At 41.6% G+C, this 23069-nt stretch overlaps 2 protein-coding genes across 2 annotated transcripts in view; both read left to right on the top strand.

Annotated features, from left to right (window-relative positions):
• LOC129706006 (titin-like) overlaps positions 1 to 23069 on the top strand; it is a 174445-nt gene that overhangs the window by 48112 nt on the left and 103264 nt on the right. The window contains 14 exon segments of the mRNA XM_055649976.1: positions 1906 to 2029; positions 3387 to 3711; positions 8934 to 8944; positions 9785 to 10039; positions 11995 to 12261; positions 13080 to 13165; positions 13904 to 14330; positions 14897 to 15337; positions 16663 to 16920; positions 17842 to 18218; positions 19190 to 19490; positions 20081 to 20350; positions 21483 to 21820; positions 22485 to 23052. Coding sequence (XP_055505951.1) covers positions 1906 to 2029; positions 3387 to 3711; positions 8934 to 8944; positions 9785 to 10039; positions 11995 to 12261; positions 13080 to 13165; positions 13904 to 14330; positions 14897 to 15337; positions 16663 to 16920; positions 17842 to 18218; positions 19190 to 19490; positions 20081 to 20350; positions 21483 to 21820; positions 22485 to 23052 — 4048 coding nt within the window.
• On the top strand, positions 15360 to 19181 carry LOC129705826 (receptor-type tyrosine-protein phosphatase eta). The gene is made up of 2 exons (XM_055649660.1): positions 15360 to 16920; positions 17842 to 19181. Exons 1-2 carry the CDS (start codon positions 16794 to 16796, stop codon positions 18249 to 18251), a joined length of 537 nt encoding a protein of 178 aa, XP_055505635.1. The 5' UTR covers positions 15360 to 16793; the 3' UTR covers positions 18252 to 19181.

The following is a 23069-nucleotide window of genomic DNA, read 5'->3' as shown; positions in this document are numbered from 1 at the left end:
AATTATGACCTAGTTTGAACAGGAAATATTGATAATTCAGTTATTAGTTTATATCAATGAATGATACATGTGACTTAGAATTGAACCATTTTATATATAGATCAATTTTGAAAAAACAGACCTCTGTGGTTGCAGTTTCATCATGATGTAGAAGAAAATATTTTGCTTATTTTTAATAATTTTTATGTGTGGTGTATTTAAAGTATGACTGTCATTCTGAAGCAAAATTAGATAGAGTTCCCATTGGCCACATTTTCAAAATGGCTTGATATTGTTTAGTAAGTTTTTGTTTTTTTTTTTCATTTTTGTGACAAAAGCCCAAATTACTGCAATAAATAACTAATTCACTAAAGAAAAAACCATCACAACATTTCACAATTGAAACATGCTGCACAATTTCTCTGTTTCCCATTTCTTTATAAAAGAGCGAAGTTCAGGGACTGCAATGAATGATTCTCATAAGCCAATAAAAGCCTGGGTTCCTTGAGAATTAGAGCTCAGAATCTATCAACACCTCTGAACCAAGTGGTTGAAAAATATAGAGAACAATAGTAACTGGAATGTGAAGGTGGGAGGAGTAAAATAGTTAACGTTTAAAGTGTTATTCAAGTAACAGCACATCATTATTGCACTTAGAGTGGGTAGGTGTTCGTGAATCTTGCCTACATCTTAATATGAGGTGTTTTTATAATATTTTGGACACAATAGAATGCCCATTCATTGAAGATTACTTCAGCGGTAAAAATGTACATCATTCTTGAGCAAAGTAACTAAACATTCCACAAATGTAATCCCATTTACCCGTGTAGGGAAAGAGGATGGTTTCACAGATCTTTAGAAAGATGCAAATCAACTGCCAAAAGAGGGGTGAAAAATCTGTCAAGGCATCTGTATATGGTTAGTTACCCACTTCCACACAGGGTCTTTGGACGATATAGTAATGCTTCATTTCTGATTCCTAGTAAGCTCATGATATTTCTTAATTTGGTACAAGAGTCAGGCTTATTTATAAACTCAAAAGCAACCAATTGATGAGTAAAAGGTTATTAGATGTTTGAAGATTCCTTGTGCTATTTTATATATTGAAACCCTAAAGGAGTTATTTGGCCATGTGAGCATCTTGGAGTTCTACAGTATGGAAACAGGCTCATGCCGACCATGGTGGCCCATCCACGCTAGTCCCACCTCCCCACGATTGGCCTGTATCCTGATAAATGTTTCCTATCCATGTACCTGTCCAAAGCCCTTTTAAATGTTGTTTTGGTACCTGCCTCAACTATCTCCTCTGGCAGCTCATTCCATATCCCCACCACCCTCTATGAAACAGTTGCCCCTCAGGTTCCTATTAAATCTTTCCCTTCTCACCTTAAACCTATGTCTTCTAGTTCTTGATTCCCCTATGGGTAAAAACTGCATTCATCCTATATATTTCCCTCATGATCCTATACAGCTCGATAAGATAACCCCTTAGCCTCCTGTGTTCCAGAACTGACTCCAGTGCTCCTACATGGTCAACTTTGGTTGGTTGACTACTCAAGATAAGAATTAATTAATAATTGTGGCAAAGTGTCTACGATTGAAGTTGAAAGGATCTCCGGAGGGAAAATATTTACAATGGGGTTAATAAATTGATTGTTGTGATGGAAACAAGATTGCTAATGAAAATAAATTGGAATGATATGGACAGATGCAGCATCACTTGTCACAGTGCAATGAAACATGAGGTAGTAGGAGATTGTTATTACTCACATTATAGCAATAATAATTACAGCGCCAAACCCTGTGAGCAATGTAAAGGTTTCAAATCGCAGCACCACTTCAATTACCCTGAGGTGGAACCAACCATTCGGCCACAGGTCAGATTAAACGTACAGGGTGGTATTGAGAGACAATCCCCTACCAAAGGTGACTGCTGATGAATTCATCGTTTTTATGAATCTGGAACCTGGAACTGAATACACATTCAGCGTGTTCACTCTGGTGGCAGAAAATACATCATCAGATCCAGTCAATATCTCCACTGCGACAGGTAAGAATAGTTTAATATGGACTCTGCTTCAATGGGAACTCTTTCCTGAGCAAGAATTTCCTTGAATGATCCTTTGTAAGACAACACGCCTGTGAACAGAATCAAAACATCAAGTTGAATATTCTGTGCATTTTATTAAAATATATTTCAAACATTCAATATTTGGGAATGAAATAGGGTGCTGGCCAGTTGAGATAATTTAAGTAGGGCAGCACAATGGCGTAGCTGGTAGAGCTACTGTCTCATCGCATCAGTAACCTGGGTTCGATGCTGACCTTGGGTGCTGTCCATGTGGAATTTGCATGTTCTCCCTGTAGCTGCGTGGATTTCTTCCAGTTGCTTCGGTTTACTCCCACATCCCAAAGACGTGCGGGATTGCAAGTTAAATGGCCTCTGTAAATTACCCCCAGTGTGAAAGGAGTGGATGTGAAAGTGGGATAAGATAAAACTCATGTGAATGGGTATTCATTGGATGGCATGGATTCGGTTGGCCAAAATGCCTGTTTCTTGGCTGTATCTTTTCATCAAAATTGAATGGCCAGCTCCAAAGTGTTTCCAATGTGATAAGGAAATTATTATAATATAGAAAAATAACACAAATGAAATAAAAAATCTACTAGGCAATGGAAAGGAAAGTGGGTGCAACATCAGTTAATGCTGTTATTGATAGAGATGAGTCACAGTGAGGAATTTAAGAAACTATAAAGCATCACAATGAACACTGCCATCTGTGGCCCTAACCTGTTATAGAACGTAGAACAGTTCAGCACAAGAAGAGGCCACTTCAGCCAACAATGTATGTGCCGAACATGATGCCAAGACTATCTCTTATCTATCTGCGCATAATCCATATGCCTCCATTCTGTGCATAATCCATATGCCTATCCAAAAGCCTCTGAAATGCTACTATTGTATCTGCGTCACCCACCAACCTTGGCAAGTGCGTTACCCTCTATGTAAACAAAATAGTTGGCCCACACATCGCCTTTAAACTTTGCTCCTCTCACATTACAGCTATGCCCTCCAGTATTTGACGTTTCCTGACTCTGACTGTCTGACCTTTCTATGCCCCTCGTAATTTTATATGCTTCTATCAGGTTTCATCACCACTTCTGGTGTTCCAGAGGAAACAATTCAAGTCTGTCCAACCTCTCCTGTACCTAATACCCTCTAATCCAGAACCCCCCCTAAATCTAGGTAAATGTTACGACCATTCTCACCTGAGAAGCCTAGTATTCTACTGTTGGTTGATGATGAGAATTATTGAAGAAAATAATGCATTATCTTCAAAGTAGGAAATAGCCAAGTATCATTACTAGTACTACTACTTAGTGTAGGATTTATGTTTTATTTTAAGTAATAAAACAGTGTTTACTAGATAATTCAGTTAGCACTTCTATTTTGTGCCTATTATGCTTATCATTATCTAATAACCTGTTTTTAACAGTTCCTTTCAAGCCAGGAGCCATTATAGTTACAGACGTAAGCAACAGTTCCATCTCATTGAGCTTAGGAAATCCTGCAAATATGACCATCAACCAATATAACTTCAACATCTCATACGGGATAGCAAGTGATCAAAAGAAATCCTCAACAGAAAATACAAATTTCACCACAATCCAAGATCTGCAATCCGGAACCAATTACACCATCTCTGTGACAACGGGAGAGAGGGAGTGGAGGTGGGTGGGAGTGGGGAAGTGAGCGAGGGGGAGTGATGGGGGGGGTAGAGGGAGAACAGTTGACTGTAAACTATCACAGCTGGAATCTTGCTTTGCTTTACTGTGCGGTCCCTCTGCTGATGCGGAATACCTCCCTACTGGACTCCTCGGTCAGTGGGGTTTTCCACTGGTCTGGCAATGAGCAGATGACCAAGTTCTAGATGGCTTGCACCATGGCAGACGTCTTCGGACTCCCCAATGCCCACCTGCGCCCGGTAAGTGTGTGGGTGGGGGGGGGGGGGGGGGCAGGCTAGAGTGGCTGAGTGGCCTCTGGCATCCTGCTTCCAACGCTCTGATACCTGGAACTGAAAAAGATTTGCACATAGAACTCAAGACACATAAAAAAATAAATTACATAAAACATTTTAAAAAGCCAATGCCAAAAAATTTTCAAAGGCGTACATCTGCTTCTCGATGGCCCCCTTTCAGCCGTTGTGCTCAACCCATATTACCGTTCGCAGGAATTCCCACGGTACTCGCAAGAGTCATTACGGATATCGCACTGGCATCTGCGTTCATACAATGTTGCAACGCTGCTCAAGTCACTCTTGGAGAAATTAAAAAATGTTTGAATTTTCTCCCGACCTTAACAAGTTACACGACTACCTGCCGTTAGCGCCACGGAGGTCCTCGGTGGTCCACGAATGCCGTACTGTTATCGCAGGAGGTTCCCACGATGTTAAACTCTTGTTAAGTCTTGCGTCCGGTCGCACCGTGAGAAAGCCCTTTAAGTCAGTTTACAAGTAAGTGGATGCCATTTCCCTGGTGAGCTGTGGTGCAGCTCACACAGGAGAATGAAGTAATAAAGGTTCTTCTTCTGCCTTGTGAGGTCATTGGATTAAAAAAAAGTATTTGGGCAACAATGTAATATATTGGATTGAAGATGTTCTACCGAGAGTTTAGTTTCAGCATTTGTTTTAAATAGACCTCTGTGCCTCAGAATTGTTGCTCTTTCACCTTGACTGTGGAGAGGTGTTTCTAATACTTTAACTCCAATTATCAGCATCACATTGACATTTGTAAGCCAGAACCATGTCATCTGGGTGGGCGTGGATACTCTTTGTCATCAAATCTGATGAAGAACATATTTTACTGAGCGTGATCCTGACGGTTGCTACAGATTCAAGATAATGGCAATTCTGACTTCAAATCAAAATGTTTCTAATGACTATAGTTGTGAGGAGACAAAGCCTGTTTATAATTGCTAATTGATGGACAAAAGTCAAGCAGATCACATCAGTAGATCTTTCTCTTTAGTAAATTATGTAGCTTTTAGGGAGATAGAAAAGTATGCAGATACTAAATTCTTGAGCAAAACAAACTGCTGGAGGAACTCAGCAGTAAGGACTCTGTGGAGGGAATGGATTGAACAGTCCTGACCCAAAATGTATGTCCATCCCCTCCACAAAAACTGACCTGCTGAGTTCCTCCAGCACTTTGTTTTTTTTCCACGTTTTAAAGCTCAGTTTTCACATGATGAATGGCTTGGCTTAAGTAAATGGGTCAAGGGCATGCAACAGTTATTTTCATCCTGATCTGTTGTTTGAATTGTTTACTTGCATTCGAAGACGTGAGAGTTGCTACAAAGGCAAATATTTTCTACCTATCGCTGTATCCCCTATGTGCGGATATTCCTAATCCACCATCTTCTGCTTTCCTGGTGAAGGAATGTAGAGTTGGTAGGCATTGGGTTTCCAGATGAAGATGTTCCAAAGCTACATTGCTGTCGGCATTATTTTGGTTCATGTACACTTTGCAAATCCAGGCATTGGTTTCTTGGTGCAGAATATTATCCTCTTTTAAACTCGCCTCATAAAATTCTGTCTCTCTTACTCAATTGGCATGGTTAACAAATTCAAAGCTCACCATACCTTTCACTGCAGAAAGGAATTATTGATAAATCTTGATGTCAGCTTCTTGCGAGGAGTTATCTGAACTGGTGAGGTCACTGAAAGGAAGGAAAGAAAGCTCCCTTCAAGACTGTGCATCAGTCAAAAGAGACTTCTGAAACTCAGTTCAAAGGTTGTACAGCAAAATATTCCCATGGGAGATACATTTTCCCAGATAAGGTTCACTTAAACATGAGAATTTGGAAGATTGTCATGACCCAGCATAGGCTTGATCCCCTGTTTGTTCTGGTGATGATGCTCCCAGTGCAGGAATTAATGTTTGCTCAACATTAAATATGTTGTTGTTCATAAAGACCATGTAATGGAAAAGTCCATCATATTTGATCTTCATAAGTGGTCATAGCTGAGCTGGTTGCTGATTAGATTACCTTTCTGGAGTTGTGAGAGTTAGTTGACTGAGAATGTTTGTCAAGTACCCTGATTAAGATTAAATACCACTGAGGAAATTAATGAGGGGAAGTTGAGACGCTGATTGAATGTGATGGCCATGTTTCATTGGGTCCCTTGAAGTTGGCATTAAAGTGCACAGAGCTATGGCTGTACTCAACACTGACTTATCAATGGAGACGTGCATAGGTGCACCATCGTTTGTCAAAGATAATTAATCATTAGGCACCCTGTGATTAGTGTTATTCTCCAGCCATCATTGTCTAATTACTCCAATTGTAGGAATGAATTGTTGCATGTGATTTGTGAATGTGCAAAAATGGGGTTTCCTACATTTATGAGTGGCATATACATGACATTCATTGAATCATGTGATTTGTGTAGTTATATAATTTACTATATCAATTTTTGTGCTTTCACCGACCATTGTTATCCAATTACTTGCCTCTCCAAGCCAGATATTGTTACCATGATGGCCTTCAGTAACAGTTCCATCTTCTTGACCTTAGGGAGACCTGTGGACATGAGGGTCACCCAGTATAATTTCAATATCATGTACAAAACTGCCAGAAGTTCTGATGTTTCCTTGAGTGAAAGTACAGAATCTACTGCAATTCAAGATCTACCAGCTGGAACCAATTTCACCAACACTGTGACTGCTGTTGTCCTCTGTGGAGTGAATAGAGTGGATCTAAATCAGTTTTACAAGTATATGGAATGGAATTTCCTCCCCATCGACTAAGTTGCAGGCCATGTGTAAGAAGCAAATACTTTGGCTTTTGAACTACTTAAGAAGGCAACAGAGAATAGAGAGGATGTTTGCAAGTGGTTGGCCTGTTTCATTGCACCGTGTGAACGTGCTGTTAAATATGCAGGCAGTTTAGGGATGGGTTGGACACTACACTGAGAATAGAAGAGATTGGGATGACATAGATGACTCAACACTATTTGTAATGGATCATTAAATGCAGAGAATCATAAGGCAGTATAAAATCGTTGTTATTCTCAACATCTCATGAATAATTGCAAAACCAAATCCTGTCAACAATGTAACAATTTTAAATCACACACCACTTCAGTTATTCTGAGCTGAGGGCGACCAGTTGCTTACTAAAAGACAGAATATACATATAAGGTGGCACTGAATGGAAATCCTCCAATAATGATGATTGGTGATTAATTCATTACAGTTACACAACTGAATCCTGGATTTGTACGCACATTCAGTGTGTTCATAATGCGACAGATAATACATCAGTAGACCTTGTCAATGTCTCTTCTACTACAGTTAAGGACAGCTTAACTACGTTTTTAATAGGAGTTTCTCTTTGGTGAAGCCTGATGAATTAAGCTAAATCTGCTACCGGTAAATGGGCTGAGGTGCAGCCCACATGTGAGAAACAAGTAAGAAAGGACCATGTTCCAGCTGACGAGAACGTTGGAATTAGGAAAGTACGAGACTAAGTGGAACCCGTTGGGTCCCTATCACACAGGAGGCTTGGTCCCCCAACGCAATATTCCACCACTCACCCATAGCCCCCAACTGCACAGGCGCAGCTGATTTCCGCTCATCCCTAGCACACTCTCCCCCTCCTCTTCACCCTCTTCTTTCCCCTCTCCTCCTCCCCTCCCCAATCCCTCCTTCATCTCCTCTCCCTCTCCTTTCCCCTACCCTCAGTCACTCCCTCCATAACTCCTCTCCCCTCCCTACTCCCCTCCTCTCCCTCTATCCCCTCTCCCCTCCCACTCTCCCTCCCCAGGATCTCGAGGTTGCCGCTCCTCTCCCTTCTTGCGTGCTCCGGAGGAGGATCAGCCATCAGCGCGGATCCTCGGCTTGTCCTGGAATCATCAGCAGCTACGGCGGCGTGCGGGGGTGGAGGAAGAGCTCGGAGAAAAGACGGGGGAAGAGCCATGGGGAAGAGGGAGGTATCACGGGGGAGGGGGCAGGAGCCAGCGAGGGGGACCAGTGGGGAAGGGGCTGGAGCTGCGGAAAGTTGTGATAGCGGTGCGTTTGGGACCCGCAGCGGGCGCTGGACACTCTCCTCCGCTGGGATCAGATTCTTCGCTTTCCGTTTGGTGACATCTCCTGGTCCCTCCGAACATTGTGTCCAGTTGGAGACCTCCACTGGCCTCCCTCAGCTCCAGTAAAGATGCGATGGTGCCGGAAGGGGCGGACCGTCCCGCGGAGTGACAGGAGAAGAGACCAATCCGCGCTGCGCTGACTGGCAGGAGAGGGGATCGATCTGTGCATGCGTGGTTTTTAAGATTTTTAAACCTCGCTAACGTTTACAACAGACCACCAATCGGAACAAAACTTGGCTAACTCGCAGCACAGGAGAACGGTGAGTAAAGTGGCGAAAAATCGTAGTGCTATCGCGTACCGATTTTGCGCAAATAGAAAGACCACGCAAACTGGACGAGCACAAGATCAGTTTTAGTTATGTATAGATAGGTAGATCTGGGAGTCATGTCAGATATTTGTTCCGCATCTCCAGAACAAATCATCTGAAGGTAGGTGTTCTGCAAGGAGTTTTGTTAGTTGCAACTTTTGGTATTAAAGGGTGGTCTATTTCTCTCCCTCACCCTGAATTGGTGTTCTTTTTTTTTCTTTTCTTTTTTTTAAATTTTATTTTTATTAGCAGTACAGTAAATTACATTAATACATCACATATATCTTATTACATTATGTTGTACCACTTCATTTTTTGAGCTTTAAAAAAGATAGAAATAAAAGAAGTAAGGAAAGTAAGCAAGAATCGTGAAGGTGCAGGAAAGTGTTGGGAGGAGTGAATTGGTGTTCTTATTGCTTGAGAAGCTGAATAGCACAGTGGAATAATTAGCAAAGGTCACACTGTTGCTGAAAAGTTCAATGTTGTGCGAATGCAGCTTAATTGATGGTAGGATTTGGCCTTTTTGGATTTTATTAAGTGGCTGAGCATTATTCTGAGTGACATTGAAATAATTATCAGCATCTTATCAACACCTGCAAACCAAAACCCTGTCAACTCTAACATTGGATACCACTAAGGCCATCTCATATAATCTCATCTAGAACAAACTTGATGGTCATGATACGGACAACAACTACAGACAGGAGATGAGGGCAATTCCACCTTCCAATCAAAATATCTGTAATGTTTTCATTGACTGCAGTTGTGAGGAGATGGAACGCACAATTCATAGCAGAGCACCTGCTATTTTGCAGTTTCACGTGAGAATTTTTTCTCTCAAGACAGTCCTAATCTATTTGCTGATCTGGATGACATTCATTTCAGTGTGTAAATGTTAGTCACATTTGATGTGAGCACCTTGCAAGACATTATCTGTTCAAGTTAAATGGAAGGAAAACTCCTTCATGAATTTGCATTTGCCAAAATCACCTTTTAAACTATGTGGCTGCAGCTCCATGGTTCATGTGAGTGGCTATTCTTGAATTAGTTGACCAACCAGACATTTTGTTGACTTTGATTACTTGTTGAGTGCTTTCGATACAACGATTAAATGGTACTGAGGAAATACAGCAAAAGGTCAGCAGAGAGGGTTAGTTGGTTGCCGTGTTTTATTCAAAGTTACATTAAATATGCACTGAGTTTATGGATGGAATGGGCACTGCCTTGCTTCTGGAAAGTAATTGGAAAGATGTGGATTGATACAACACTAGCAGTCAGAAATCAGCTCCAAAGACACATGATTTATTATGTGATTGCTGTAATTCTCTATCTCATTAATAATTGCAGAGCCAAACCCTGTGAACACTCTAGCCATCTTAGATCGCAATACCACTTCAGTTACTCTGAGCTGGAACCAACCTTTCGACCACAAGCCTGAGTATACTTATAAGGTGGCACTGGATGGAAAACTCATCACATTTGTGAATGGTAATGACTTCATTACTGTGACGCACCTGAATCCTGGAACCAAATACATGTTCAGTGTGTTCACATTGTTGGCCAATTATACATCAGATCCGGTCAATATCTTTTCTACTACAGGTGAGAAGTGCTTCTTTGACCAGGACATTTGGGTAGAACTATAGTTCGACCCATCTTGCATGTATCCATGTCAGGGAAGACCTGTGGCCGATTGGGAAAGGGGGAGATGCAAGCGAGACCTGGGTGTCATGGTACACCAGTCATTGAAGGTAGGCATGCAGGTGCAGCAGGCAGTAAAGAAAGCGAATGGCATGTTGGCTTTCATAGCAAAAGGATTTGAGTATAGGAGCAGGGAGGTTCCACTGCAGTTGTACAGGGTCTTGGTGAGACCACACCTGGAGTATTGCGTACAGTTTTGGTCTCCAAATCTGAGGAAGGACATTATTGCCATAGAGGGAGAGCAGAGAAGGTTCACCAGACTGATTCCTGGGATGTCAGGACTGTCTTATGAAGAAAGACTGGATAGACTTGGTTTATACTCTCTAGAATTTAGGAGATTGAGAGGGGATCTTATAGAAACTTACAAAATTCTTAAGGGGTTGGACAGGCTAGATGCAGGAAGATTGTTCCCGATGTTGGGGAAGTCCAGGACAAGGGGTCACAGCTTAAGGATAAGGGGGAAATCCTTTAAAACCGAGATGAGAAGAACTTTTTTCACACAGAGAGTGGTGAATCTCTGGAACTCTCTGCCACAGAGGGTAGTTGAGGCCAGTTCATTGGCTATATTTAAGAGGGAGTTAGATGTGGCCCTTGTGGCTAAGGGGATCAGAGGGTATGGAGAGAAGGCAGGTACGGGATACTGAGTTGGATGATCAGCCATGATCATATTGAATGGCGGTGCAGGCTCGAAGGGCCGAATGGCCTACTCCTGCACCTAATTTCTATGTTTCTATGTGAACAAATTGAAACAGTTAGGTTCGGGATTTGTGCTTAGTAATGACATTAGTCTTTTGGCACTAAGATTGGAATGTTGTCACATCACATTTATTTTATAAGGAAGAACGGCTTCTATGGTTCATGCTCTCATTCATCTGTGGGTGAAGTGGAAATTGTTATGATTATGAAGAGTTAGCAGAAATCAATTATTCCATCTAAAATAAAGTGGAAGCATGCCTGTGAAGCTTCGGGTAGCATCATTCTTGATAGAATGGTGGAATGGTGCTGACCTGATAGTAGTTAGAAGGATACTGAAGGACGCAAATTTATAGTTCCATTTGTCCCCTTTGCTTCACAGCATTGTGCATGGTTAGAGTGTTGTAGGTTGCAGACAATTAACTGCTGAGAATTGTGAAGGGATATGCCTCGTGACTTTGAATATAGAAACATCATACTGAATTATAAGGTGGGAGGAGGTGTGTAATGGGCCTGTCCCACTTAGGCGTTTTTTTTCTGCGACTGTCATAGTCGTAGCAGGTCGCCAAAAAAACAGCGACTGAACCCGCCTACGACAATGTCTAAAACAACCTTTGTCCTAGTCGATGGCAAGCTACCGACAACCAGCGACCCATTAGGACGTCCACCCACGACCACACCTATGACAACCTACGTCCACCCACGAGAAGCTTCGACAAGGTAAGATAATTCCGTCGCCAGTACTTGTCGCTGGTTGACGTAGGTAGTCGCCAATGGAATTCACCGAAGTCAGCACCGGTGACAACCTTTGTCATTCTGGCAACAATCTACATCATCCTGGCGACAGCACCTACGTCAGGCTACGATCGTTGGCGTCAAGCCCCCAGGTGCTGACTGTGGCCGAAAAGTTTTGAACATTTCAAAATCCAGCGGCGACCAGAAAAAAGATACCACTCTTTGGGCGACTGAGGAGACCATATAGGCGACATCCCGGCGACCATGTGTCAACAGCCTAGTCGCCTAAAAATCGTCTAGGTGGGACAGGGGCATTATATATACACACAATGTGGACTGAAGCAGGCAATTTGTATAGATGCTTAAATTATTGTATCAATTTTTGTGCTTTAACTGAACGTTATTATTTCATTACTTCCCTCTGACAGTTCCTTCCAAGCCAGGAACCATTAGTGTGATGGCCATAAGCAACAATTCCATCTCCTTGAGTTTAGGGAGACCTGTGGACATGAGCGTCACCCAGTACAATTTCAGTATTTCATACAGGACAGGCAACAGTTCCGATGTTTCTTTCAGTGAAAGTACAAATTCCACCACAATCCAAGATCTTCAGTCTGGAACCAATTATACCATCTTTGTGACGACTGTTCAAGGTGGAGTGAAGAGTGAAGCCGTGGTTCTAAACCAGTTTACACGTAAGTGGGATGCAAATTCCCTTGTGAGCTGAGGTGAAGCACAAATGGCAGAAGCAAGTAAGAAAGAACCCAGTTCCAGCTTGAGTGGTCATTGGATTTTCAAAGGATTTTGGAGACGGTGTCAGATATTTGGTTGAAGGTGTTCTGCAGAGAGTTTAATTAATTGAAATGTTTCTTATTAATGGGTAGTTGGTTTGGCTGCCTACAATTCAAGTTGTTGCTCTCGCACCTTGGCACCAGAGATGTGCTTGTACTAATGTTACAAGACTTCTGGTGATCAACACAGTCGAATGTTGCCAGGAGTCATATTCTTGGCAAAGAGTTGCACCAACATTGCTTGTGTTCATGTTGATCATTATGGCATTTTATGAATTGGATAAACATTACTTTAGTTGTGATTGAACCAATAATTAGGTCTTGTCAACACATGCAAAATATAACAATGCATCTTTGGCAAGGTTAAAAACTGGTCACAACATGTTATTAAAAGCCATCTGGGGAAAACATTCCTATCACAAGGCTGATGTACTACAACACGGTGATGGAGGAAAGTCCTTGCTCGCATCAAAATGTTTGTACTGACTGTAGTTGTGTGGCGATGGAAAGCTGGAGCATGCTTCTTGTTCAGGCAACCACTTGTTGGAACTGAAGAGGCAAACAACTCCTGTAAGTAGATCCTGTTCTTCTTTGCATGAGTGCAATTTTCAAGCATCAGGTTTGGCATGAAAGATGGCATGGTTGAAGCAGTTGGGATGAAAGTGCGCGACAGCTATCCTCATCATTGCCCATTGTACAGGATTGTTTATTTTTCAAAATAGGAATCTTTGGCAGTGTGAAGATCTACTGCCCAATTGTCCTGGCCTTTGAGAAGGTGAAACTGAGGCAAACATTGATGCTGGATGTGGTATTTCCAGATTGTTCTCACAAAGCCACCTGGCTGTCTCTGTTTTGTTGCATGTGAACATCGCTAGCACAGGTATTGGTCCCTGTGTGTGTGTGAAGTTGTCTGCTTTCAAACATTCTTTTCTCACTCTCTGCCTTGTGAGAAATTGAGAAACCTTAATCTAGTTGTCCTCGATGGCTGCTGGGTGGAAGTGTTGATCCAAACCTGAGGGTTGGATTGTTGAAAGGAAGAAACTCTTCCTGAATGAATTTACATTTGGTGCAAAGCACATTTCAAACTCAATTTAAGGCGGTACTGTGAAAGGAGATGGGCGATTACTGATGGAAATGACTTTCATCTGGAAAAATTCCACTGGCAAATGAGAACCTGGAAGATTGCTAAAACTCTACATGGGCTTGCTAAAACTCTACATGGGCTCGGTTACCAGCCTACCGATGGCATTGGAGTCCAGATGTGCTGGATGTATTGCCATCTCTACCCTGAAGATCTTGTTTGCATGCTGTAACGTCCTGGAAATGTGCATCAATTATGGCAGGTGACTGCAACTCTGCTAGTTGTTTAGTTGTTCAGGTTGTTGCTGTGTGTGGCCATTTTGGAATTAATTGCTATGTCTTGTTGACTACCATGGCTTGTTGGGTGCCTTTGATGATAATGATTAAGTAATGCTGAGGAAAGAAGGCAAAAGGGAAGCTGAGAGGATTATTTGAATGTGGTTGCCGCATTTTGGATTTCTTGAAGATGACATTAAATATACATGGAGATTTGGAATGGAATGGTCACTGCCTTGCTCCTGGAAATGGATTGGAAAGATATGGATTGATGCAACACCAGTTATCAGAGAACAACTGTTTTGTCACAAATCATTGTGAGATTGATATTATTTGCAACGTCTCATTAATGATTGCAGAGCCAAACCCTGTGAACGCAATAACTGTCTTAAATCGCAACACAACTTCAGTTACTCTAAGTTGGGATCAGCCATTGAACCACAAGCCAGAGAATATCTATATGGTGGCACTGAATGGAAATCTCTCCACTATTTTGACTGGCAATGAATTTATAACTGTTACACAACTGAATCCTGGAACCAGATACATGTTCAGTGTGTTCACACTGACGGCAGATAATACATCAGCAGAACCGGTCAATGTCTCTTCTACTACAGGTGAGAATGACTTATTGTGGTATCTGCTTCTATGTGCATGCTATTTTGGTAGAATTGTAGATAGACCCATCTTACATGATCCCATGTGGGGAAAACCCATGAACAGACTTAAAACCATCGGGTTCAGGATTTGTGCTCTGTGATTAAATTAGTCTTTTGGTACTGAGAATGTTGTTACACATTTTGCTCACAAGGAAAAATATTCCTGGGATTCCTATTTTTCATCCATCTAAGGGTGATGAATAAATTGTGAGGAATTAACAGAAATCAATGGTACCAATTATATGGTGGAAATGGATGCCTGTGAAGCTTCAGTTAGTATTTTTCTTGATAAAGATGTGGAATGGTCCGGTGATTCATAGTGAAGGATGTACATTTATAGCTCTATTTCACTTATTTGCATCACGGTCTCATGCATGGTTGGAGTGCATTGCAAGTTGCACCTGAAAATTGAGAGTTGTGGGAAGAGAGTGTCTCCATGTAACTTTGAACATGGAAAAATTAGAGAAAACTGAAGTGGGAGGTGGTGTTCAATAACGTTCAAGACCAACATGTAAAATATTGATTGAACTATGACATTCGCACAGACATTTCATTTGCTGTCTTAGTGTTTTTTGTTGCAGTCATCAACCATCATTGTCCATTTATTTGCCTGACAGTTCCTTCCAAACCAGGATCTGTTACCGTGACGGCCTTAAGCAACAGCACCATCTCCTTGAGCTTCGGCAGACCTGTGGACATGAGGGTCACCCAATACAATTTCAGCATCACGTACAGGTCTGCCAGCAGTTTTAATGTTTCCTTGACCAGAAGTACAGATTCCACCATAATCCAAGATCTTCAGGCTGGAACAAATTACATCATTAATGTAACAACTATTGTTCATGATGGAGTGAAGAGTGAAGCTGTTGTTCTAAATCAGTTTACAAGTAAGTGTAACGCAATTTTCCTTGCGTATTGGATTGCTGCCTGCATGGGAGAAGCAAGAAAGAAAGAACCATGTTTCAGTTCATGATTTAGGAAAATATTTGTGAGGAAGCGTCGGATGTTTGATTGAAGGTGTTCTGCTGATGGGGTTTTTTTTGTGAGTTATAACTCTTGTTATTAATGGACACCTGGTTACTTTTGCACAGAATTTTTGCTCTCCAAGTTTCTCATTTATGACTTTGGAGTTATTGTGATCAAAGCAAGGGAATGATGACATTGTCGGTGCAGAGCTAAATGTTGTTGGCATTGATTGTTGCCGGGGAGTTTTTGGTTGTTGCAATATGTCAGCATTGATCATTTATGATGTTATGAACTTTTAGCATATTACTTTGGGTGAGAGTGATCAAAATTACAGATATTTCCCATGTATGTGCATTTAGAGGCTCTGAAGCACCATGTCATGAAATCCTATCAGGAATAGCCATTAAGATCACCAGTCTGATAATGGCTACAGCTTCAAGATGAGGACCAGTCCATCTCCAATTCGAAAGTTTCCTCAGAATTGCTGTTTTGAGGAGACGGAATATTCGATCCTGCCTCTCGTTCAAGGCATGAACTTGTTGATGCATGGTACACTGGAAGAGCATGTCGGTAAATCTTTTTGGATCATGAATGCAATCTTTAGAGCTCAGATTTCTAATGAGCCTATTTAGATGCAACTTTTGGTGTTGATGGGCAACTTCATTCTGTGCCACAGTTTGCACTGCTGTTCTTAAATTTCACACGAGAAAGAGATCTTTCTTCTTTTAATTGGTCTTGTTGTGACCAACACAGTGGAATAATTGGAAGAAGTGCATCGATGAATGAGGACTTTGTTGATTGTCAAGAACCCTGCATGGATTTTGTTCACGGCTTGGTGGTGGTGTCCAGGTGTGCCAGAATTGATATCTGCGCTATGTTTAAGATCTTGTACAAAACAGATATTGAAAATGTGCATCAATTACTGGAAAGTCATGTTGTGATTGCACTGCCAGTTGTTTTATAGTACAGGCTATTGCTGTGTGGCCCTTCTGGAACAGTCAAGAGTTAGTTGTCCAATATGCTTTCTTGCTATTTGCATGGCTTTACAAGCACATTTAATGGTTATGACTAACAAGTCATCAGGAAAGAAAACAGAAATGAATCTGAGAGGCTGTTTGAGAGTGGTGTCATATTTCATTGTGTCTCTTGAAGCGTCATTAAATATACAGACAATTTAGGGATGTACTAGGAACATCCAAATGATGGAAATCTTATTGAAAAAAGTGCAGATGGCTGCAGCAGCAGTTGTGACATCATCAGATGAAGTGAAGCATAAAGCAGAGTGAGATTGGTGTTATCCTCAACATCTCATTAATAATTGCAGAACCGAATCCTGTGAACAATGCAATTGTTTCAAGTCGCAACACCACTTCAGTTACTCTGGGTTGGGACAAACCGCTTGACTCCAAGCCTGAATATACCTATAAGGTGACACTGAGTGGACATCTCCCAATTATGATAACTGGTAATGAATTTGTTACCGTGGCACAACTAAATCCTGGAACTGTATACACATTCAGTGTGTTCACACTGGCAGCAGATAATACATCAGCAGATCCAGTCTATGTCTCCTCTACTACAGGTAAATACACCAATTGTTTTAATAGGAGCTTCTCTCTGACCAAGGTAGACTGCTTAGTCTGCAGCAAATCATACAATCATGTCTTCATATAGTAGAAGACAAATTAGCTAGTTGTGGACTCAACAATGTGATAAAGGAAGGAGCTCAGTCAGCAATTCTTGATAGATGTATATTGAGGTGCTGACCAGATTATTGCTCCATAGACACTGAACGGTGGCTGTGTGGTCTTGATTTGTCTTTCTTGATTGCCTACCCAGTGTACTGACAGTAGGTTTCATATTCTCACTGCCTAATACTGCAGAGGGTGGTGAAAATTGCCCAACGCATCACCGGGTCCTCGCTCCCCTCCATTGAGTCTGTCCAAAGCAAGCGTTGTCTGCGGAGGGCGCTCAGCATCGACAAGGACTGCTCTCACCCCAGCCATGGACTGTTTACCCTCCTACCATCCGGGAGGCGCTACAGGTCTCTCCGTTACCGGACCAGCAGGTCCAGGAACAGCTTCTTCCCTGCGGCTGTCACACTACTCAACAATGTACCTCGGTGACTGCCAATCACCCCCCCCCACCGTCCCGAACACTCCTCCCACAGGAAAATACACTATGTCTGTATACATGTAACTAGATTTATTTATTGAAATCATATTCTATGTCGCTCTTCCAGGGAGATGCTAACTGCATTTCGTTGTCTCTGTATTGTACACTGACAATGACAATTAAAGTTGAATCTGAATCTGAATCTAATAGCATGGGAGCGAAATGTTGCATGTGATTCCTGAACTTGGAAAAAGCCAACAAATGTTTAAGGGTTATCCTGCAACATTTATGAATAAAATATGTATGACATTTATTGTGCCGATATTTACTTTATATCATTCTCCAACCATCATTGTCCAATTATTATCCAATTACTTGCTTCTGACAGTTCCTTCCAAGCCTGGAGCCATTACCGTGATGGCCTTAAGCAACGTTTCCATCTCCTTGAGCTTAGGGAGACCCGTGGACATGGGGGTCACCCAGTACAACTTCAGCATCATATACGGGTCTGCCAGCAGTTCTGATGTTTCCTTCAATGAAATTACAAATTCCACCAAAATCCAAGATCTGCAGTCTGGAACTAATTACACCATTTCTGTGACCACTGTTGTTCAAGATGGAGTGAAGAGTGAAGCTGTGGTTCTAAATCAGTTTACAAGTAAGTGTGAAGCATTTTCCCGTGTGTGCAATGGTGCAGACCACCGTCCAGAAGCAAGAAAAAAAGAATCTCGTTCCAGCTTCAGATCGTTGGATTTGGGAGATAGAGTTTGTTTTGATTGTGATCTGCAGAAAGATTAATTAGTAGTGGTTTTGTTATTAATGGAGAGGTTATTTCTTTGCCATGGAATTGTAATTATTATTGGGTGTTTCACTGTTGTTCACGGTGGAGTGAAGAGTGAAGCTGTGCTTCTAAATGAGTTTACAAGTAAGGGGGATGCAATTTCCTTGTGAATTAAGATGCAGCCCACAATCGGAAAACAAGTAAATGAGTCTAGGTTCCAACTTGAGATCGTTGGCTAAAGGTAAGTATTTGGGAGCTAATGTCGGATATTCTGTTGTAGGTGTTCTGCAAAGAGTCTATTTAGATGCAGCTTTTGTTGTTGATGGGCAACTTCTTTCTGTGCCACAGTTTGCATTGCTGTTCTTAAATTTCACACCAGAAAGAGATCTTTCTTCTTTTAATTGAACTTGTTGTGACCAACACAGTGGAATAATTGGAAGAAGTGCATCGATAAATGAGGACTTTGTTGATTGTCAAGAACCCTGCATGGATATTGTTCACGGCTTGTTGGTGGTGTCCAGTTGTGCAAGAATTAATATCTGCGCTACGTTTATGATCTTGTTCAGAACAGATATTGAAAATGTGCATCAATTACTGGAAAGTCGTGTTGTGATTGCCCTGGCAGTTGTTTCATAGTTCAGGCTACTGCTGTGAGTGGCCCTTCTGGAACAGTCAAGAGTTAGTTGTCCAATATGCTTTCTTGCTATTTGCATGGCTTTACAAGCACATTTGATGGTTATGACTAACAAGTCATCAGGAAAGAAAACAGAAATGAATCTGAGAGGCAGTTTGAGAGTGGTGTCATATTTCATTGTGTCTCTTGAAGCGTCATTAAATATACAGACAATTTAGGGATGTACTAGGAACATCCAAATGATGGAAATCTAATTGAAAAAAGGGCAAATGGCTGCAGCAGCAGTAGTGACATCATCAGATGAAGTGAAGCATGAAGCAGAATGAGATTGGTGTTATCCTCAACATCTCATTAATAATTGCAGAACCGAATCCTGTGAACAATGCAATTGTTTCAAGTCGCAACACCACTTCAGTTACTCTGAGTTGGGACAAACCGCTTGACTCCAAGCCTGAGTATGCCTATAAGGTGACACTGAGTGGACATCTCCCAATTATGATAACTGGTAATGAATTTGTTACCGTGGCACAACTAACTCCTGGAACTGTATACACATTCAGTGTGTTCACACTGGCAGCAGATAATACATCAGCAGATCCAGTCTATGTCTCCTCTACTACAGGTAAATACACCAATTGTTTTAATAGGAGCTTCTCTCTGACCAAGGTAGACTGCTTAATCTGCTTAATCTGCAGCAATAGTCATACAATCATTGTCTTCATATAGTAGAAGACAAATTAGCTAGTTGTGGACTCAACAATGTGGTAAAAGAAGGATTGCTCAGTCACTGACAAGGTTTCTTGATAGATGTATATTGAGGTGCTCCCCTCCATTGAGTGACCAGATTTGTCTGCGGATTGCTCCGACAAGGACTGGACACTGAACGGTGGCTGTGTGGTCTTGATTTGTCTTCCCTGCGGCTTCAACAATGTACCTCGATTGCCTACCCCCCCCGAACACTGACAATATGTCTGTATACATTAGATTTATATTCTCACTGCCTAATAACTGCATGGTTGTCTCTGTAGTGTACACTGACAATGACAATGTTGCATGTGATTCCTGAACTTGGAAAAAGCCAACAAATGTTTAAGGGTTATCCTGCAACATTTATGAATAAAATATGTATGACATTTATTGTGCCGATATTTACTTTATATCATTCTCCAACCAGCATTATCCAATTATCATCCAATTACTTGCTTCTGACAGTTCCTTCCAAGCCTGGAGCCATTTCCGTGATGGCCTTAAGCAACGTTTCCATCTCCTTGAGCTTAGGGAGACCCGTGGACATGGGGGTCACCCAGTACAACTTCAGCATCATATACGGGTCTGCCAGCAGTTCTGATGTTTCCTTCAATGAAATTACAAATTCCACCAAAATCCAAGATCTGCAGTCTGGAACCAATTACACCATTTCTGTGACCACTGTTGTTCAAGATGGAGTGAAGAGTGAAGCTGTGGTTCTAAATCAGTTTACAAGTAAGTGTGAAGCATTTTCCCGTGTGTGCAATGGTGCAGACCACCGTCCAGAAGCAAGAAAAAAAGAATCTCGTTCCAGCTACAGATCATTGGATTTGGGATAATATATGGGAGATAGAGTTTGTTTTGATTGTGATCTGCAGAAAGATTAATTAGTAGTGGTTTTGTTATTAATGGAGAGGTTATTTCTTTGCCATGGAATTGTAATTATTATTAGGTGTTTCATTGTTGTTCACGGTGGAGTGAAGAGTGAAGTTGTGCTTTTAAATCAGTTTACAAGTAAGGGGGATGCAATTTCCTTGTGAATTAAGATGCAGCCCACAATCGGAAAACAAGTAAATAGGACTAGGTTCCAACTTGAGATCGTTGGCTAAAGGAAAGTATTTGGGAGTTAATGTCAGATATTCTGTTGAAGGTGTTCTGCAAGGAACCTATTTAGATGCAGCTTTTGTTGTTGATGGGCAACTTCATTCTGTGCCACAGTTTGCATTGCTGTTCCTAAATTTCACACGAGAAAGAGATCTTTCTTCTTTTAATTGGTCTTGTTGTGACCAACACAGTGGAATATTTGGAAGAAGTGCATCGATGAATGAGGACTTTGTTGATTGTCAAGAACCCTGCATGGATTTTGTTCACGGCTTGGTGGTGGTGTCCAGGTGTGCCAGAATTAATATCTGCCCTATGTTTAAGATCTTGTACAAAACAGATATTGAAAATGTGCATCAATTACTGGAAAGTCATGTTGTGATTGCACTGCCAGTTGTTTTATAGTACAGGCTACTGCTGTGAGTGGCCCTTCTGGAACAGTCAAGAGTTAGTTGTCCAATATGCTTTCTTGCTATTTGCATGGCTTTACAAGCACTTTAATGGTTATGACTAACAAGTCATCAGGAAAGAAAACAGAAATGAATCTGAGAGGCTGTTTGAGAGTGGTGCCATATTTCATTGTGTCTCTTGAAGCGTCATTAAATATACAGACAATTTAGGGATGTACTAGGAACATCCAAATGATGGAAATCTATTTGAAAAAAGTGCAGATGGCTGCAGCAGCAGTTGTGACATCATCAGATGAAGTGAAGCATAAAGCAGAATGAGATTGGTGTTATCCTCAACATCTCATTAATAATTGCAGAACCGAATCCTGTGAACAATGCAATTGTTTCAAGTCGCAACACCACTTCAGTTACTCTGAGTTGGGACAAACCGCTTGACTCCAAGCCTGAGTATACCTATAAGGTGACACTGAGTGGACATCTCCCAATTATGATAACTGGTAATGAATTCGTTACCGTGGCACAACTAACTCCTGGAACTGGATACACATTCAGTGTGTTCACACTGGCAGCAGATAATACATCAGCAGATCCAGTCTATGTCTCCTCTACTACAGGTAAATACACCAATTGTTTTAATAGGAGCTTCTCTCTGACCAAGGTAGACTGCTTAATCTGCAGCAAATCATACAATCATGTCTTCATATAGTAGAAGACAAATTAGCTAGTTGTGGACTCAACAATGTGATAAAGGAAGGAGCTCAGTCAGCAATTCTTGATAGATGTATATTGAGGTGCTGACCAGATTATTGCTCCATAGACACTGAACGGTGGCTGTGTGGTCTTGATTTGTCTTTCTTGATTGCCTACCCAGTGTACTGACAATAGGTTTCATATTCTCACTGCCTAATACTGCAGAGGGTGGTGAAAATTGCCCAACGCATCACCGGGTCCTCGCTCCCCTCCATTGAGTCTGTCCAAAGCAAGCGTTGTCTGCGGAGGGCGCTCAGCATCGACAAGGACTGCTCTCACCCCAGCCATGGACTGTTTACCCTCCTACCATCCGGGAGGCGCTACAGGTCTCTCCGTTGCCGGACCAGCAGGTCCAGGAACAGCTTCTAACCTGCGGCTGTCACACTACTCAACAATGTACCTCGGTGACTGCCAATCACCCCCCACCCACCGTCCCGAACACTCCTCCCACAGGAAAATACACTATGTCTGTATACATGTAACTAGATTTATTTATTGAAATCATATTCTATGTCGCTCTTCCAGGGAGATGCTAACTGCATTTCGTTGTCTCTGTATTGTACACTGACAATGACAATTAAAGTTGAATCTGAATCTGAATCTAATAGCATGGGAGCGAAATGTTGCATGTGATTCCTGAACTTGGAAAAAGCCAACAAATGTTTATGGGTTATCCTGCAACATTTATGAATAAAATATGTATGACATTTATTGTGCCGATATTTACTTTGTATCATTCTCCAACCATCATTATCCAATTATTATCCAATTACTTGCTTCTGACAGTTCCTTCCAAGCCTGGAGCCATTACCGTGATGGCCTTAAGCAACGTTTCCATCTCCTTGAGCTTAGGGAGACCCGTGGACATGGGGGTCACCCAGTACAACTTCAGCATCATATACGGGTCTGCCAGCAGTTCTGATGTTTCCTTCAATGAAATTACAAATTCCACCAAAATCCAAGATCTGCAGTCTGGAACTAATTACACCATTTCTGTGACCACTGTTGTTCAAGATGGAGTGAAGAGTGAAGCTGTGGTTCTAAATCAGTTTACAAGTAAGTGTGAAGCATTTTCCCGTGTGTGCAATGGTGCAGACCACCGTCCAGAAGCAAGAAAAAAAGAATCTCGTTCCAGCTTCAGATCGTTGGATTTGGGAGATAGAGTTTTTTTTGATTGTGATCTGCAGAAAGAT

The sequence above is a fragment of the Leucoraja erinacea genome, chromosome 18 (genome assembly GCF_028641065.1).
Source record: "Leucoraja erinacea ecotype New England chromosome 18, Leri_hhj_1, whole genome shotgun sequence".
NCBI lineage: Eukaryota > Metazoa > Chordata > Chondrichthyes > Rajiformes > Rajidae > Leucoraja > Leucoraja erinaceus.
The sequence above is the reverse complement of the archived record's forward strand: the minus strand, read 5'-3'. Positions and strand labels throughout refer to the sequence as shown.